The 19,280-nt window shown below is 42.1% G+C and overlaps 1 protein-coding gene across 1 annotated transcript in view; it reads left to right on the top strand.

The window, feature by feature from the left end:
- PHEX (phosphate regulating endopeptidase X-linked) overlaps positions 1–19,280 on the top strand; it is a 114,687-nt gene that overhangs the window by 80,259 nt on the left and 15,148 nt on the right. Inside the window, exons 14-15 of the mRNA XM_066621215.1 lie at positions 835–938; positions 10,464–10,522. Coding sequence (XP_066477312.1) covers positions 835–938; positions 10,464–10,522 — 163 coding nt within the window. The remainder of the gene's footprint in view (positions 1–834; positions 939–10,463; positions 10,523–19,280) is intronic.

Genomic DNA, 19,280 nt, shown 5'->3' with positions numbered 1-19,280 from the left:
TGAGTGAGCCACACGTGACAACAGCATGAATATGCACCCTTGACATAGTTATCTCTCTATATCAGTGGTTTTCAAACTGGGGCGTCACAACGCCCCAGCCTGAAGGCCCTGGTCTGTGCTCCCTGAAGGGGTGGGGGCAGTGAGGAGGCAGCGATGTGATCCCCAGGATCGTGTCGCTAACGGGGGTGCAGGGACTGGGATGCGCCCACCAGTCCCTGTAGCAGCCATCCTAGGGTGTGGGGAGCCCTGCATGAGCAACTACAGGGCTACCTAGGCTTCTAAAAGTAAAAGTGGAGTGATTGTGCTCCACTTCCAGTTTTGTGGAGGTGGAGCGTGATTGCTCCACTTACATTTTTGACAACCTGGGGAGCCCTGCAGAGGCTTGCGCAGTGCTCCCTGCACCCCAGGATGGCTGCTGCAGGGACTGGTGAGTGCATTCCAGTTCCTGCAGCCCCCTTAGCCCCCCGCCCACCGCCCCCACCAAGACTTACTGCGGTTCAAACTCTCCCTGAGAGTTTGAAAACCGCTGCTCTATAGTAATCCTATTTGTGTTTACAACAAAAGAAATGCCCACTGGGGGAACATTTTTCCACGAAGGCTGTTTAAGAATTCTTAAAGAAAAGGTGAAGGCATGGGAACTTTGTGTTCACACTTGCAGTGGGAGAAAATCTAACTTGAAAAGCTGTGTTGTGTGAATGAATTTGTGCTCAAAATAAGAACATTGTGATTCAGGGTGTTGATTTTATTTTATTTTTTGCCTCATGAATGCTAGAGTTTTTCTTCCCCTTTGGATCTTTCAACTGTACTTGCATAATCCTTATGTTCTGTTCCCAGATGAAGTTTTCTGAAACTGACTATTTCGGCAATGTACTTCAGACCCGTAAGAACTCTGCACAGTCTGATTTCATCTGGCTGAGACGAGAAGTTCCCAAAACAGAGTAAGTAGACAACGAATGCATTAGGGATGACTTGACCTGGTGCTTCAATTGCAGAGTTAAAATGCAGGGAGCACAAACACTTAGGGCACAATCCAGGTAAAGTCAAATACTGTAAGCCTCATTGATTTCAGTACAAGAGTTAAGCATGTGCTTAAATCTTCCCCATTAAAATCAATGGGACTTAAAAGTGGTTAGCTTTGACTGATGTTTAATGTTTCTGTGTGTGTGTGTGGGTTTTTAAAAACACTATCTGTAATTGAATTGTAATTAAAATTGAATTTCTGTTGGCAGCTGTGGCAATTTGGAATGATACAACAGGCATTCTTGTGCATTAAATTTTTCATCAAAAAAAGAAGCTTAGTAGTTAAGGGGTAATGTTAGTAACATAGTTAGCTGCTGTCAATAGCAGTCATGCATGGGCTTAATGGATAATTGCTTTCTGTTCGATAGTTTTTAAAAGTTAAACAAATGCCATACTTCCATAGACTTGGAGTGCGTTCCATCCAAAAACTTGACTTGTAACTCAAGATGTGCCTTAGCTGGAAGGCATCTCTAAAAAAAGATCTTATTGTGCTTCCAAATGGTCATCAGTCTTAGACTCTGATCAGTCTCCAAAGTGATGCAGTTTTGCCAAAGAGGGTGTGCCTTATAGGTCTGGTGATGAGAAATATGAGGTGGACCTACGTCAATGTATTTTGTACATATAGCAAAGTGCTGGCTGGTTTTCAGTCTGTTGTCATTCAGTGCTTTCTCGAAACCAAGAAATCAATGGATGCCACCTGTGAATACTAGTTGTTATTATTTTATGTATTAGGATCCATGTCTTGTTTTTCATAATATCTTCTGGTGGTGGGCTTCAAGGATTACCCCATTAGCTGAGAACCCATATCCATCAGTGAGCCCATCAGACCATGCTGAACCCTGAACTCCCCAGTACCAGCCAGCTACCATTGATCTTTCCCAGTTTGCCAATCAGGAGAGTGGAGGGAGCCACTGCCTACTACTGCTCAACACTGGTAAGCTTGGTGGGGCAGCCATTGCAGGGCTTTGCCCCAGGACCTTTGGCAACCTGCCGCCTGCACTAAGTACCGTAATTCCTTCTTGCATTCTGCTAAATTGAACTGCAGAACAAAGATTGTGTCCTACCTGGTGTCCGAGAGGATTCTAGATCTTGCCTCCAATACAGGGAGATGTTGTCTAAGAGAACCCTCTCCCAACTTCACCACACAAACAGCACAAATATGTGGTACAATGTCTCTCCATATGCAGGCTAACTGAACACATGGCTAGCAATAACAGCTTTGACAATGCTGATCATCTTGTTAGGTGTGGGTGGGTGAAATCAAGTATCTTCTCATCTGGTGGTCAATATTGATAACATTTGGTGAGGCAAAGGGGGCATGCCTGGCAGCAAGCAGAAGAATATATTAATTAGAATCCTTGCCTGTGTGATTTATGATGCCCTTCAAAAGTCTGAGCAATGGTGGTGGCAGTGTTGTAATTGTTATGCAGGCCTACTTTGTGAAAGGTACCCTGAAGTTATCATTTTGAGACTCTTTAGAATCATGGATCAGCAAAACCCATTCTTTTTAGCTCACCATGAATTTCCAGAATGGTGGGGGGAAAAAAGCATTTACTCCTTTGTGAAAAGAGGAGATAAACACCCTTGATCTGCCGTTCTTGTGGAAGAGGCTATTAGCTGCACTAATATACCCTGAAGAGGTTCTTAGGCTGATGGAAAATGTCACCAAAGGTGAAATTGGCAGATAATCCCTGAAATATATAACTTTAGGGCTACCCCCTGTGAATTGTGCCCCTTCATTGGTATACTTTAAAATGAACAGAATTATTTCCCAACTCAGCACGAAGCAGAATACAATTCAGCTTATTTAATTTTTTTCCTTCAAGGATTGCTTAGTATCATCCTTCCCCCACAATCTTCGCATTAATGTGGCTTAAATCTCTTTCTGCATGCTTTTTTGAAAAAGACACACTTCCTATGGGGCGTCCCTCTTTCAAGCTGATGCCATTGACTGTTCTGGAGTGGTTAGTCCTTGAATTCTCGACTGCCAAAGCACTGCCTAAAACAGCATGCATATTCTGAGCCCCCTCCTCCACTCTCTTGTATGTGTCTCACCACTGCTGCTGCTGCTGCCTCCCCATGCACACCCAGTTGCTTAGGAAAGCAGCCAGATGTGAGCAAGGAGGGGGAGGCAGGGCAATTTGCCCCTTTACCGTTATGTCACTGATTTTCAACCTTTTTCATCTCACGGCACACTGCCAAGGCACTAAAATTGTCAAGGCACACCATCAGGTTTTTGACAATTGACAAGGCACCTCATGCTGCTGGTGGGGGGCTCACATCCCCCATTGGCCCTACTAATAAATGACCCTCCCCCCAAATTCCTGTGGCACACTCGTGGCACACCAAAGTGCCACATTACAATGGTTGAAAATGGCTACTTTATGTTAAGTTCTCGATTGCCACCTATTTCTTCTGTGCCCATCCTATTTAAAATAAATATGCTTCCAGGCAGCATACTCCACTCTTTATATTTATCTTAAATAGACTGGGAACAGAGAAGGAGCCAGCAATCTGGAGTAGAAGGTAAGTAAATATGGCAGACTCCGTATCACTGCTCTCCTTCCTTCCTTGCCCACTTAACTATTTTTCTAAGGGACCAGCTGGGTGGGAAGTGAGGAGGTAGCAGTGCCAGCAGCAGCTTTTTTTTCTCTTCCCTTTCTCCAGTGACTCTCCCTGCACTGCTCTCCTTGTCTCTTATGTTTTTCATGTCCATCCCTGTGAGCTTGTTTGGACGCTCTGGTTTCACTTCTCACAGCACCTGTATCTCAACCTAGAAACCACTTCAGCAGAGATGAATTAGGAAACATGGCATTTAACTCCACTTTTCTGTCTTTTTGTCTCCAGTGCCACCAAGCTGGCAGTGAACAGAATGATTTTTCTGGCTCTTAACTGGTTAAGGTGAAAGTCCAAAGGTCAGCGTCAGACTCCCCAATATACTTAAATGTTCCTTAAACGAACACCCAACTACCCAAAGTCTTGGAATGCCCAGGAGTACAGGGGCTCCTTTCAGCCACCTGTAGTGTCAGTTAAGAAAATTAGTATGGTAGGAGAGACTAGCTTACTTGCCAAAAGTGAGCAAAGTGCTTTACAGCCAATTGAGGGGCTTACTCCAAGCCTACAGTTGCTATAGGGAATTCCTGTCCCAACCGTGGTCCTCGACTGGAATTTTTGCTTTCTTTCCATCAACTTTCAGACTGTATCTTTCTTTCTTTCGTTCAACGCAGTAACCTGCTGTCCCTTCCTTACCCCACAGCTTATCTGGGTAGATAAACCATTTCATATGAGATGCTAACATCTTTCCTTCCATCCCCCCCAACTATCCTTCATCTTTTCCTGCCTTTCCTTTCTTAAGACGCTGTAGCAGCTCATCCATAGTACTAGCAACGAACAATGCTTTTGTTTATTGATCAATCTTGAATTTTCCCCTTTCTATTATTGCACATTTTCCACTTTAATAATATTATTGTGTGTGAACTTATAGCTGGGTCTCTTGTGAACACCAATATCCATTGGGTGTACCATGAACGAACTACCCAAAGATCCAAGTTTCACACAAATCTGAGTGTGCATGTATGAGCATGTGTGTGTGGTAACAATCCTAAAACTATAGTCTCACTGAGGTGGGTTTTTTTTGTGAAGGGTTTCTACAGTACTCAAGCCATTGTGTGTGATTAAGCTGGTGTCATAAGCAAAGCTACATATCTTGCAATTATATTAGAACAAAAGTTAACTATAGTTTGGCCACCTGTACTCTTGTTCATTGAATATGCCTTGCTGTCTAATTTTGGATGTACTGTAAAAGAATTTTCCTTCATAATTTTCTCTTTCTATTTTGAAAACTCAGTGTTGAATCCTACAGTAAAATGCTCAGTATATAACAGTCTAATTAGGGCTGCACAGATAAATCTCTTTATATAAACTGCTTGCTCTCTACTAAGCTAGGAATTTAACATAATTTGTCAGCAATCTATGTTTCAAAATCTGTCCATGCAAAATTATTCCGGGATGTTTTCCAACTCTAATTACATAGGGAAGCAAGCATGAAAAATCAGAATCCAACTCCATGTGTTGAAATCAGAGGATGGCAAAGGATCATCACTAAGGCTGCAATCTTATATGCCCTTACCTGAGAGTAAGCTGTGAAGTTGTGTGCTGCTGGAGCGCCAACATTTGATTGCTTTCCATTCTACCATAGAGATATAAAGTGTGCAATAAATTTTATTTATATCTCTAAGGTTCTACTGACCTTGGCTGTGAACCTGGAGCCCTGCAAAAAATATTTCCAGTGGTGGCCTGGTTGTGTGTGACAGTGCTTTGGGGTTTGCCACACCAGAAAGGCTGCTGCACCTGCAGAGCATGAGTTCTGACTGCATAGTGGCCTAATAGGATTGGGCCCTAAAGGTACTTTCCAATGGCATGCTATTGTAGACACACTGAACAGCATCAGGATGGTGTGAGCAACTTGCGCCTAAGACTTGATAGGTCCCAGTCCTGGGCCTTGATAGGCCCCAGCCTCCTCTCTTATCGGTCTCCTCCACACACCTTGTCTTCTGCAACCCTCTGCTTTTTAAAAGTTGCAGATGTGGGAAGAGGAGGATGCAGGAGGAGCTGTGGCCGGGACAGGGTTAGGTCAGGAAAGCCAAGTGGGTGGGTGGCCAGCAGGCAGTAAAAATGGGCAAGGGCACCTGCAACCATTTTCCTCAGATGGCCACCTCCCCATACCTCATTAGCAAGCTGATTGTGCAGTCAAGCAAGAAGTGGTTCATGAGGAAACAGACCAAGAAAAAATAGCTATCTGATAGCAAAATCCTATGTCTACTCAGAAGTAAGTTCCATTATATTCAATGGGGCTTACTCTTAGGAAAGTGTGTATAGGATTGTGGCCTTAATCAAAACTTCAGTTCTTGTGAATGTTTGTTGCTTGCCAAATTCAAGCATTAAAAGCGATTGTTGAGGGGATCTTGGAGCACAGTTTTGTTTATGCCTTTTGCTTAGACCTGGTAAAAACGTTATGTGTTCGAGGAAGTTGGGCAGAGTGCTTCAAGACTGTTGAAGCCCTTATGAATGAAGGGGGATGTCAAAGGTTGAAACCATGGTAGAGACTTGAAATGTGCAGTGGCATTTTGAATTTCCACTAAAAAAAAAGTTCAGTGTTTCAACTGTGTCCTGCAGGTCATTGCAAAAGTCATTCAGTTTGTCCTGTGTAAGGGCACCTCTTTATAAGCGGCTGTGCTGCTGCATTTCCAATTAGTTTATTTGGCTGCTGCCATAAATGACTCTGAAATTGGAATTCAGTCAACCCTGCTAAGTGTTTTCTCCTGGCTCCTCAGCATGGATGTCAGTCATCTTCTGGCATCTATTATCTTACAAAAATATATCTACCATTTTATCATTTTATGAGAAATCCTTTCTTGTGGCTTGGGGAGGGGCAGGGGAGAAGGAGACAATGCGTGTTCATTTTCCCCCAAGAAAACCTGTGGAGTGAATGGTAATTTTCCGTAGATAACGATGGATATTTGAGATTGTCACATGGCACTGCTCTGTGAGGATTTCATGGATTAATTCCCAGCTCCCCTATTCATTAGAGAACATAAAGAAAGGGGAAGGCTTTGAATTAATGGATATACATTGCCGTTTAAAAATCACTCTCAGAAAAAGATTATAAAACCAGAATGGTCATCAAAAGCATTAATTAAAGAAATTACAAACTGGTATAATTAAGGAAACTGGAAAGGTTATAGATTTCTGGTGCTATTTCATAGTGGGCTCATGAAATAAAGGTAAATGACTTGCTCTGGGGTGCAGTGGCATATGCCTCTTGGCACTGCCATAAGCAGGTGGGTTGCCATCATGCTGGGATTTAATCAGTTGCAGCATAAAGCTTCACAAACAGAATGTAGCAGCACTTATCACTGTTATGCCATGGGAATGAGAAACAGTCTTCTTGATATGCTGGAACAGCATCACCTTTGTCTCAGTGGGGTGACCCTTGATAATCTGAAGCAGATAAGAAAATTAATCTATGCGTTCTGAATGGCAGGGATCTTAGGAGAGCATGTGGCAGGAACCAAAGAGGGTCACGGGCAAAAGGTTGATGGCTAATAAGGAAGTAGGAAAATGGCTCACACGGTCCAGGATGATTTCTGATGTGCTGGCATCAATGGAAAGAGAAATGCTGGGCCTTATAGTGAATATGGCCATTGATCCGTCTAGTTCGGGACTGTCAGTAATAACTAGCAGTAACTTCTCTAGGCTTTCAGTAGGAATTCGTGATCTACTTGGAGTTGCTGAGAGTTGCCTGGACCCATCTGTATGCAAACAGGCACTGGGGTATGGCTATTCCTCTTTGAAGGTTATAGGTTGAAGCAGGGTTGGGAACTCGAGTCAGGTGACTCAAGTCCGAGTCACAAGAAACATATTTTTGCTGACATGTGTACATTTGAGTCACCTGTGCTGCTGAATTGGGCATTGACGTGAATCTGAGGCCACCTGACTCAGCACTGATTCCCCATACATGCACACTGAAGTTTGTCTGTCTCTGGGTGTGCTTACTTACATTTTTTGGCATGTGAAAGACTTCATGGAGCCATCATTCAGATCAAGCGAGCAGCACAGAAGTTCCAGCCAGGAGACAGGGAAGGGGTAATGTTTTGCTTTTACATGGGGGGAAGGCAGGAACGGACTCTCTTGCCTGTCTGATAGGAACCGATGATCCTTGGACAAAGGATGGGCGGTCTGATTTTTTTTTTTTTGGATGAGATAGGGGAACCCAGGGGGTTCTTGCCTTAGAATTGGCTGGCGAAGCCCAGGGAGGGGGAGGAAGCAGTTCATAGCAATCATGCTTTCCATCCTCATGGCTCCTGTAGCATACCTAGAGGGGGTGCAAAGTACTAAGTTTTGCAGGGAGCCTCACCTTAGCTTGCAAAGCACTACATGTTGCATGGAGTCTCACCGTTAACTGACTGAAACGGTTCTGAAGCAGAGATATGCAGTGTGGAGTGGCAGGTGAGGCAGAACCGCCCTATCGTAGTGCATGGAAAAGCACCGCAGCGGCCCCATCTGCTTATACCCAAGGAGGCTCTCCTTACACCTGAGAAAGCAGGTGTACAGAAAGCCTCTTCAGGAGTAAGGAGAGCCCTCTCAGGTGTAAGCAGGTGGGGCAGCCGCGGTGCTTTTCCATGGACAACGATGGGGTAGTTCTGCCTCACCTTCCGCCCCTACTCTAAAGGGGAGGAGGCCACCATGCCTGTGGTGAGGCTCTGTGCAACACGTAATGCTTTGCAAGCTGAAGTGAGGCTCCCTGCAAAACTTAGTTAATTGCACCACCTCTAGCTATGCTAGTGGTGGGCTCTGTTACTTGGGAGATAGAGCCTCATTGAATGACCGACTGCAATGGTACTACTTCTGAGTAGAGCTGCAGAGGATTGGGAAGTCCTGGTAAACCTGGCAGCTGCTGCTCGTGACCCTCTTCCCTCTTGCTGCTTGTGTCCCTGCTCTCACGCAGTCCGTCCCACCCTCTCCCACCTGGTTTATAGATGGGATGGGGACAGCAGGAAAGTGGTTAAAGAGAACTCCAACACACACACCTCGGCAGCAGTTCCATTTTTTTCCCCACGGCTGGCTTTTTAAAGGAAATGACTTGTGACTTGAGGCTTTCTGAGCTGTGAAAATGCTCTGGGTAACTTGGAAAGTGCCCGTTTTAATTTGTTTTTGAGTTGAGTTGCGGATGATATGGCCTTGATATCTCGCACTAAAATGGGATTACGGAGACTGGTTAACGCCTGTATAGATTATTTTACCAACAACGCCCTGCAGTTAAACTATGATAAGTCCAAGGTTGTGGTATTTGGGCACTCTTGGAAACCGCAGTCTTGGCTTTTTAGTGGTAAATCAATACAACAAGTCAAGGAATTCCAGTATCTTGGTCTCCAGTTCCACTACCGGCACTCCTGGTCTTCCCATCGCCTCACAGTAATTAACTCATCCAAATTAGTTGTCCAGGCTATAACCCGCTTTTTCTTTTCTTGGGGTAACTCATTTGTTCCAGCTGCTCTCCAAGCGTTTAATGCTAAAATTACACCTCAAATTTTGTATGGCATTCCTATATGGATGCCAGCATTAAATGATTTGATTGAAAAGATCCATTCAAATTTTTTATACAAAGTCTTAGGTGTTCCGCATTGCGTTCCCTATGCGGCACTCTGCCTGGAGACAGGCCAATATAGGCTGGAGTTTCTAGCATGGTCCTGTTTCTTAAAATACTGGGCCAAAGTGTGCTTCAGGGCTGATCAAAACCCCTTGTTAAAAGGGATACTGTCTGACCCACTGTTATCTCCCTGCTTAGCTCATTTCTATAAGAAAATCAGACAAATGGGCCTCGAGGCAGATCTACAAGGAGCTGCTACACCTGAGGTTTCTATTAGGCTCCTGATAACAAGATTAACTGATATAGAAAGGCAAGAGATTCTGGGTGCAGCACAAAAAAAAATGTTTGCCCCTGAATTTCCACCTAAGTATTACATTTGGTCAACAACCAAAGTATCTGACCTTCTTGGAGTGCCCCTTCGCAAGGAGGGCTTTTACATTAGCTCGCTGCAATGTGTTGCCTTCTAAAGACCTACTTGGCAGGTTTAGAAATGCCCCGAAGGAAGAACGAGTCTGTAACTGTGGCCTTGGAGAGGTAGACTCTCTTTTACACATTGTTTTGCACTGTGTTGGCAATCAAGTGCCTAGAGATCAGTACCTTCTCCCATTATTAAGAACTAAAAAAGGTCTTTCTGAGAATGTTTGCCTACAATTTTTATTAGCGGGAGATTCTAAACTCGTGACCCTTCCAGCTGCGAAATTTTTACACCTGAGTAACTTGAAGAGGGCTAATCTGTTGGTCCTAAGCAACCTGGAGTTACCGCGCAAGTAAATTGTTGTGTTTTAACCTTTATCTTTATTTGCTTTTTAACATATATTTATATATTGGATTGTTTAGAGATATTATGTGTTAATTTTTATGCCTAATAAAGGTTTGATTGATTGATTGATTGATTGATTGGTTGGTTGAGTTGAGTTGAGTTGAGTTGAGTTGCAGGGGGCGGAGTTGCGTGACTTGACTTGCCACAAGCCACACTGGACTTGCCCATCCCTGGGTTGAAGAGTCCAAAAATACAACCATGAATATGGGGAGTGATGGAAACAAATTCTTCATATTGATTGGAACCTACCAGCAAAAATTTTTTCAGTCACAGATATATTGTACTTAATGATAGTCACTTAAAACATCGTCAATAGCAAGTTTTTTTGATCAGTACTGCAGATGGAAAATGCAGAATTACGGAAACATATTTGCTTTGCAAAAATAATTGCACCTTCTCAGCTGGCCTCTTTTCATAGACTGTACTATTGTTCATAAATCCACATAAATTAACCTGTTTTTACTATTTCAACAGGTGGTTTACTAGTCCAACTACTGTCAATGCCTTTTATAGTTCATCTACAAATCAGATCAGTAAGTACTTGCCTTTTTATTTAATTATTTGCATGAGAGAGAAAAGTAACAACGTTCTTCACCAATTGGAGTGGCATGCTTTCCTGAAATGCCACGTTTCCTTCCCTACTCTGCCATTTTCTGCTTCTCATATTGCGTTCTCCAGGAAAATCCTGGGCAAATAAGAAAAAATATAACAATCTGGTGCAACTGTGAGTGTAAGGGTAGATTCACACATGAACATTGCAGTTTGGGATTGCAAGACACTAGATTGGTAACGTTTGCATACAGGCAGTATGTAGGATGGGCATGTGCTGTGTTTATTCCCCATTATAACAGCTTCCTAAAGAAGGATGTCATTGCTATAGGAAGTAATCATGTCTGACCATCCCATGACATGGTTCATGTATGTATATTTCCAGTGCAGCACACAATCCAATGATTTAGAAAAGGCTCCCATTCATTTACCAGGTTTGTGGCACCAGCCTTCATTGCTCCAACTATTCCTTGCTGGATGAGCTTTGGTTTTATAGCTGATAAAGTGTGTTTTCCTTCAAAGATGAGTCATAGGCATAGACTGCAGCTAAGTGAATTTTATTTTTAAAGTGAAACTGAAGAATTCAATAGTTCTAACAGAAAGCATTATGACGCTCTGCATTTGTCAGTTAATATGGTTGTCTTAGGGCACAATCCTAACCCCTTATGTCTGTGCTTTCCAGCATGGACTTAAGGGCAATGCAGCTCTGAGGTAAGGGAACAAATACTCCCTTACTTTGAGGAGGCCTCTGTGAGTGACACCCAACTGCAGGGTGCAGCACATGTCCCATTGGCACCACTATGCCAGTGCTGGAAAGCACTGACATAAGGGGTTAGGATTGCGCCCTTAGAGTATTTTATAGCATTATGAGAGTTTCAGGAGATTATACAATCCACTTCCATCATTGATTGCTGAGTCCTTTAGAATTTCTGAACAATATAATCTGGTACTAGGAGACCTGTTGTTGGGTGTGGGTGCAATAAGTTAATTCGAAAAGAGAATCAGTGGTCATTGCATCCTATTTGATATTGAAACCACATGGTCTTAGGCTTCCCAATCATTTAATTTTGCTCAAGTTACATGTTGCTTTTTGTAAGATAGATCCAATAGGTATAGCAGGATGAGTAGTAGTACGTATTACTAAGTGTAAGGTCAAATTAGATATGTCTGCAGATGCATGCTTCAGGGCTGTGCTTCCAACAGCACATCCCAACACTCCTGCTCAATAATGACAGCTGGTGGGGGTGGGAAATGTGGTCAGGTTGTGAATGTGTGGGGAGAGGAAGGTTTACTGCAGATGTGTGAAACATAAGGCCTGTGGGCCGAATGCATCCCCGGAAACAATGTATCTGGTCCCCTTTATAGTTGTGCTCTCCCAGTGTGATCATTGGACTCTCTCATATCTTGAAAACTTGAACAAGAGCTGCACATTTTCTCTTCTTTCATTTGCAGTTCATGAGTTTAATGTGAGAACAAAGTGCTTATTTCTGGCCATCATCTGCTTAATGACTTCACTTCCTGCTTAATGATGTCACTTCCAGCCTTCAACAGGCACTACGAATGCTAACTTAAGCCCTCTGTATGAAATTAGTTTGACATTCCTGGTTTATTCTTTCTCCACAAACCATTTTGCTGCTGAAAAACTCCCTCCGGAAGTGGCAGTTTGTCCCTGAAGCAGTGATTTCCTCAGTCCCAGTTATTTTCAGCAAGAAATTGGCAAATGGGGAAAACACGCCCCCTTCACACATGCTAGTATCAAGCAAGCTGGAAGCGTATCTTATTTGTACCATTCTTTTTCAGCACTTTGGTTCATCAAAGAAATTATTTCAATGTGTGATTGTTTGCCCTTTTTATGCCTTATTCATCCCTTTCCCTCTGAGTTTCCCTTTTGCTTTTTGAAGGTCATTTAAGACTGATTTGACTGGTTTCTTTAGTTGACTCAGGAACATATCACAAAACTGTCTGTTCATACTAAATTTAGCACCAAGTTCTTATATGTAGATTCACATTATGGAAAGTATTTTCATTCTATTCCTCATTGCTGTACCCTCAAATATTCTGTTTTAACTCCTTTTTCATCTCAGCATGAATCAGATCCCAGAGTTGCCTCTCCATAGCACATTAAACAAAGCTGTACTGAAAAGTCAGGTTCTTGATGTAGGATTTCACAGTCAGCTGTGTCTAACAGTATCATGAAGCTGAGAGCTGTCAAACGTAACCAATCAGTCATGGGCATACAAGCAACTGTATTCTGTATTTTTCCTACTGACCTTTCTGTATTGGTTGTATTTGACCTTGGGATCTTGCTGCTTGCTGCCTTTTATAAGCTGTCTTTAGAAATCAACATATTCATGTGGCACAAAAACAGGTCCAGTTTGGAGATGGCCTATTGATCTAGGTCAGTGATTTTCAATTGGTGTGCTGCGACACATCGGTGTGCCGTGAATGGTTTGCAGGCGTGCCCTGGAAGTTTGGGGGAGGGTCATTCATTACTTGAACCATTGGGAGATGTGAGATAACCCCCCCCCCCCACAGGCAGTGCAGCCTGCCTGGTCAATTGTCCAAAAACTGATGGGGTGCCCTGAAAATTTTAATGCCTTTGTCAGTGTGGTGTGAGATGAAAAAGATTGAAAATTGCCGATCTAGGTACTCAAACAGCTTAAGAGAGGCATATACTTCTGTATGCATACTTACATCAAAGTGACACTGAAGTGTAGTGAGAACCATTGTGGTGTAGTGGATGAAGGTTTGGTATTGAATGGACAAGACTTGGATTTAAATCCCTGCTAATAAATTCAGTGCTTACTTCAGGTTGCTGAGGTCTCTGAGGCAGAATCCTGCTGCAAGGTCTCCATACCACTCTCCATCCTTACATCAAAGACACTGAAGTGTAGTGAGAACCATTGTGGTGTAGTGGATGAAGGTTTGGTATTGAATGGACAAGACTTGGATTTAAATCCCTGCTAATAAATTCAGTGCTTACTTCAGGTTGCTGAGGTCTCTGAGGCAGAATCCTGCTGCAAGGTCTCCATACCACTCTCCATCCTTCTCCTGACAGGGCATTGGGCACTACCACTGCCACAGGTACTGAAGGTTCAGGGAATGGTCAGCCAGGTGGTTGCTCTGATAAGCATGAACTTTTGACCAATGTCTCATCTGGCCAATGTGATTCCAACTTGTGACCATGAAACTCACAGTGTCCCAGCCATGCCCAGGTCATGACCTATTGACATTATCTACTTCACAGCATTGTTGTGAGAATACAGTGAAAAGCTTTTAGTATGCTGCTCAGAGGAAGGGTGGGATATCAGAGTGACAAATAAAGAGTAAAATTCATCATATCAGAATAAAACAGAGCTTAGAAGGCCTCACCTTGTTTGTTGCCATGATCAAGTTGCTTGTCTGGTCAGTAAAATGAGGCGCTAGCTATAGGTGATGTTCACATCTTGCATGTTTCCTTGTGCCTCACAAGCTCTAAATATTACTTTCTCTCCCATGTCCTTGGGTACAACTATTGACGTAAGGACACATGGAAAAATAGTAGAAAGCAGAACAAATGACGAGCTTCTGCTTTCTCTACTTCCATTGTAATGTGTGAACTCATGGTCCTCCCCACAGTGAGATCCATGTGCTTAAGTAAGTTCTAACCAGGGCTGGCCTTACGAGCTGCAGGGCCCAATTGGAAACACTTTTGCGGGGCTCCCTCTACTACTTTTTTTAGCTCTTAAATGGAACCAGACCAAGAAAAAAATCTGTTACTTCTGTGAAGGTGGATAGGACTCCTGTACTTTTAGTGGTTGTGCAGAATAGGCATCTGGGAGGTCAGCCAGAGGGAGGGAGGGAGTGCGCACCCAGCCCTTAGTGCTCCCAGACTTTTGCCCCATCTGCAGCCCATTCCGGAATGAGACGGGTAGAGGATGGTGCTGGGAGACATGAGGGCAGGGAAAGAGTGAGGTGTGCATGCTGCCACCTGCATGGCATCAACTGGAAGCAGGGGTGGGCAGAAGGGCAGTGCGGGGGCCCCCACCATGCACAGGACACAATTGGACGAAATTGTTCCAATTGCCTAAAAGTTGGCCTTGCGTCTAATGCTCACCTGTGGTTGTGAACTGGAAGTCCCACTGCAGCTGTTCTGTGGAAAATACGTTCAACAGTCTTACAGTGAAATCTTCTGGTTTGAAATTCAGAATTAGGATTAAACATAAACAATAATCTACAGAGAGGAATGATGTAGAAAATCTCATGCTATTTGGTACAGTATCTACTTACTTTGGGAAAATGCACACTATTGTACTCATTTTGTCAAGTTTTACCTATAGATATCAAAGCATCTATGGGTAAAACTTGAAATGGACTATAGCCTGGGATTTATAGATGGCCAAAATGTTTTGGCAAGTACTTTTTATTTCAGGGTTTTACATTTTCAGAAAATAAAGTTAAGCAAGAGATGCATTTCTGTCTTAAAATAGTGAGCTAATAATGTTTTTCCCCCCAAGAATGATCCTGCATATGTAATTGATATTGAGCACAATTATTAAAGCCTTTGAATTCATTGTTAGTGATGCTAGTTCTCCAGGCACAAGATATCAAAGCTAAGATCTGTCTTCAGAGGCATGCCTATTTATAACTTTATTGGATGAGAAACTATTAAAATTAGCTTTGAATGAGTGTCTGTAAAAAATGCAGATTTTTATTAACATTTCTGAATATCTGTAGAATCAATTGCAGTAGGATTGCACAAGGAAAAATGCGGTGTCTTTGGGGCTCAAGTAAATGCTGACAAACACAAGATGCAATGTCTCTGTTGGTGAATATTTCCCATTAGCTGCTGGACTTTTCTACAGGAGTTTTTTTCAGGTGTTTGTGAAGAAACTTGCTAATCAGATGTTTATTGATGAGAAAGCACTTTTTAAATAGCCCACCAGGTTCCTGGTGGCTAATGGGCAGAGTTGTTTTGGAATGTACATGTTCAAGCAGGCTTGCTAATTAAAAGATTCAAGCTGTTCCCATTTTCCTAATCACCAATGCATCTGTAGTCTTTATAATACTCCTCCTTTTTGCCTTTTCTACTAAGTGTTCATCTTTTTGTTTGTGTGTGTGTGCAGGGAGAGGAGGTTGGTTCATCTCCTCTCTCAGGGTACCTGAGAACCCTTTCACCAAAGGATGTTGCTTCCCTAAACTTGTTATTTTCACATTGTTATCTATTTCTTTATTTCATCTTTTAATCATTGTATTTTGTGATCCTCTGAATCTTTCTTTGATCTTTTGTGCTGCTTTAGTGCTCTCTAAGCACATAATGAAATGATGATATATCTGCTGTTGATAATATGAAGAGAAGGCCACAAAGAGGTTGGGCAATCCATTGGCAACAAAAGAGGATTTGAAACCAAAAGTATAGTGCCTTAGGACCAAACTACACAACAGATGTGATGTGTGAACAAAAGGGTTGGCACCCAGACCAACAGCAAAAGAAAAAGAGATAAACTTAAAAAACGTTTATCTTATATATAAATATATAAGATATATTTATCTTATATTTGTATAAGATATATACAAATGGAATGTAATATACAAATATACATTTATATACAAATGTATATAAATGGAAAGTAATATGAAATATCTCCGTAGGCCCAATATTTTGGTCAATTGCCTTCTTCATGTGCACAAAGAAGGATTCTTCCAGTAACAGTGAATTGTTACAAATCAGGGACTATACTATATAAGTCTTATCCAGGCAACTTTCTAACATAAGAACAACTCCGGCCCATCTAGTCCAGCTTCCTGTATATCATAGTGGTCCACCAAATGCCTCAGGGAGCACACAAGGCATCAAGAGACCTGCATCCTGGTGTGATCCCTTGAAACACGTTGGGCTTATAGAGATTAATTTTATAGTGAAAGGAGTCAGTGAACTACCCCGATCTCCTTGGAGGAAGGATGAGAAAAAAATGTAATAAATAAATAAATATATTTTGTTTTAAATGGCTATTTTGAAAATTCATTTCTACTCTATAGCACAGTGTTTCTCAAACTGTGGGTTGGGACCCAATAGTGGGTTGCGAGCCAATTTCATGTGGGTCCCTATTCATTTCAATATTTTATTTTTAATATATTAGACTTGATGCTACCATTGTATGTGACTGCATTTGGGGAAATGTTACAAACCTGTACTTTTAACAAGCTACTATGTATATGCTTCTAACAATGGTAGTAAATGGAACTTAGTCCTGTAAGTGTGAATAGGATTGCAGCCTAGATTGTTAAAAATGTTCCTGTTGATGATGTCACTTCTGGTCATGACAGATTCTCATTCTAAAAAGTGGGTCCTGGTGCTAAATGTGTGAGAACCACTGCGTATAGCAGGTATCTGAGTGTGTTTGGGATGTATGTGTCACATTTTTTTGAGAATCTGGATTCCTTTGCTGTTTTTTTTTTAAATATTATTAATGAAATCCCCAAGGACATTGTTGATTTTTCTTCATGCTCGTGTTAAATTTCAGACCTTAATTTGTAACTTTTATATACACTTGCTATTCATTAATGTTAATACTTGTTAATATATTTATTTTTCAGAATGTACTATTGCTAATTATATTTGATGGATTATTTTCACAAGGTATAAAGCATGTTATTTCACTGGTAAATATTTAAACAAAATTAAATTTTAATGAGTTTGATTAGGTAAGTAATCAATAGACTAATCAATCTTAAATGTGACCTTCATTAAAACAGCCAGCTAATTGCACTTAAGTCAAAATTAATTTGGCAACCCTCAACAGTTAAATGACATTTGAAGACCTATTAACAGGAATGAATCTCTGGATTTGATTTGCACATCAGCTGCATCCACATTTCAAATCTAGCTAGCATGCATGCATTTGTGGGCAGCACACATACATGTACGCAAAACTGTAAGAAAGAGTTAAGATATACTTTGCTATATTCTTCCTTTCTAAGTTGTTATTTTTGCAATGCAGTAATCTATATGCTATTACAACTCGGTGAAGAATGCAGGCACATACTGGTGACATCCACAGATGGGAGACTACTCCATGGAAAACAATTAGTGTGCAATTTTGCTGAAAGATTGTCATTAATTAGCAAAAAAAGATTTTAAATGGAAAAATTCAGTAGAGCATGCATCCTGTGGAGTATGGGGATCACAGCTGCTGAAATGATGTGTGCTTCTCAGCTGTGCCGACTCTCCTGGTTCTTGTCCATTGTACAGGCGGTAGGCACTCTCAGAGTGCCTCCTAAAGGTGACTGTGGGTTCTTTATCCATTCCAGAAGGAAGGCAGGGAAGCAGTTTGAGGTTCTCTTCAGGGGTCCCTTAGTCTGGCACCTCTCAGTAGCCATTAGAATTGACAAGTGGCAGCCAAGGCAACCCAGGCCTCATCCTGCACTGTACCACCTCTACAGGCTCCAGGCTGTTTTTGTTGTGCTGTAGCCACTTGTATGTAGCCCAAGTGATTCCTTCCCCATCTATAGATTAGCACTATAAAAATGAGCTACAAAGTAGCACTGTCATGGTGCTCGTTTTCTGATAGTCTGAGGATGGGGAGTGGATTGCAAATGTCTGAAGGGTTCGAAGAACAGAATCAAGTACTTAATGTGCATCCTCCTGGGAAAAACAGCAAGAATTTATTTATTTTATTTATGTATTTATTTATTAGATTTGTATTCTGCCTTTCTCCCCGAAGGGTACCCAAGGTGGCGAACAATTTAAAATACAAAGTAAGATACAAATAAACATTAAAAATACAAAACAGTTAAAAAACAATTAAAAACAAGATAAACAAGAATGGAGTTAGATCCAGCACTCTGCTCTTCCCTACAGATGGAGGGACTTAGCTCCCATTCTGCAATGGGAATGATGGGAAGGGCATTTATTTCCCATCATGAAAGCCTGGATATAAAGGACAGTTGCGAGCAAATGCCCTGCTGCCACCTCCTTCATTTTAATCTGGGGGTCCATATCATTATTTCAATGATACATTCATAAGGGATCTAACAGTCTAGTCGCTCTGATGTTCCCTGGAGCTTTGCAGAGCTTTGGCCTCATTGGAAATGCAGCAGATCTTTACTATTTATTTGGTACTACTTAGTTTCACCTGCTTAACTTTTCCTGGTTGATGAAAAATAGATTCCTGTTGTGTCACATATGCTAAAGGTCCATGTCTAACCGCGGTCCTGGAGCAAGTCAATACTGCAAATTTCAGTGCCTACAAACAGTTCCACTCACTTAAAGTCACAGAATAGCCACCTTGACATTAGGGGCACCTCAGCTACTGTATAACTGCAAATGTTATAGTTGACCTGCCACCTCTTTAAAAGTGGATGTGCATTTTTCTGGTAAGTTTATCTCAAAAGGTTGAAGGGGACGCAGAGATTCTAAATGACATCTTATTTGATCCTAGGTGTTGTTATTAAAACAGTATAGTACCATCCATAAACTTTACAGCGCAAGAAAAAGTCAGGTCCCTGCCCCACGGTGCCCAAAACCCATAAGAGGCAACAAAAGAGGAAAGGGGGCAGAAGGGGAAGCAGTGTAAACAGGAGAAAAATACAGTTATTATGTACTTCTCATCTGACCCCAGTCCTGGCACCAGGATGCTAGGGAAAAAACCAGCATTAAGTCCCCGTTATGCCCCTTGCCCACCTCTGATTGTGCATTGGATGATATCACTGCTACTCATGTGGAAGATTCAGGGGCTGGCCCTGCCAGATGGGCCCTGGTCA

Source organism: Tiliqua scincoides, chromosome 3 (genome assembly GCF_035046505.1).
Source record: "Tiliqua scincoides isolate rTilSci1 chromosome 3, rTilSci1.hap2, whole genome shotgun sequence".
In the NCBI taxonomy this organism is placed as follows: Eukaryota; Metazoa; Chordata; class Lepidosauria; order Squamata; family Scincidae; genus Tiliqua; species Tiliqua scincoides.
The sequence above is the reverse complement of the archived record's forward strand: the minus strand, read 5'-3'. Positions and strand labels throughout refer to the sequence as shown.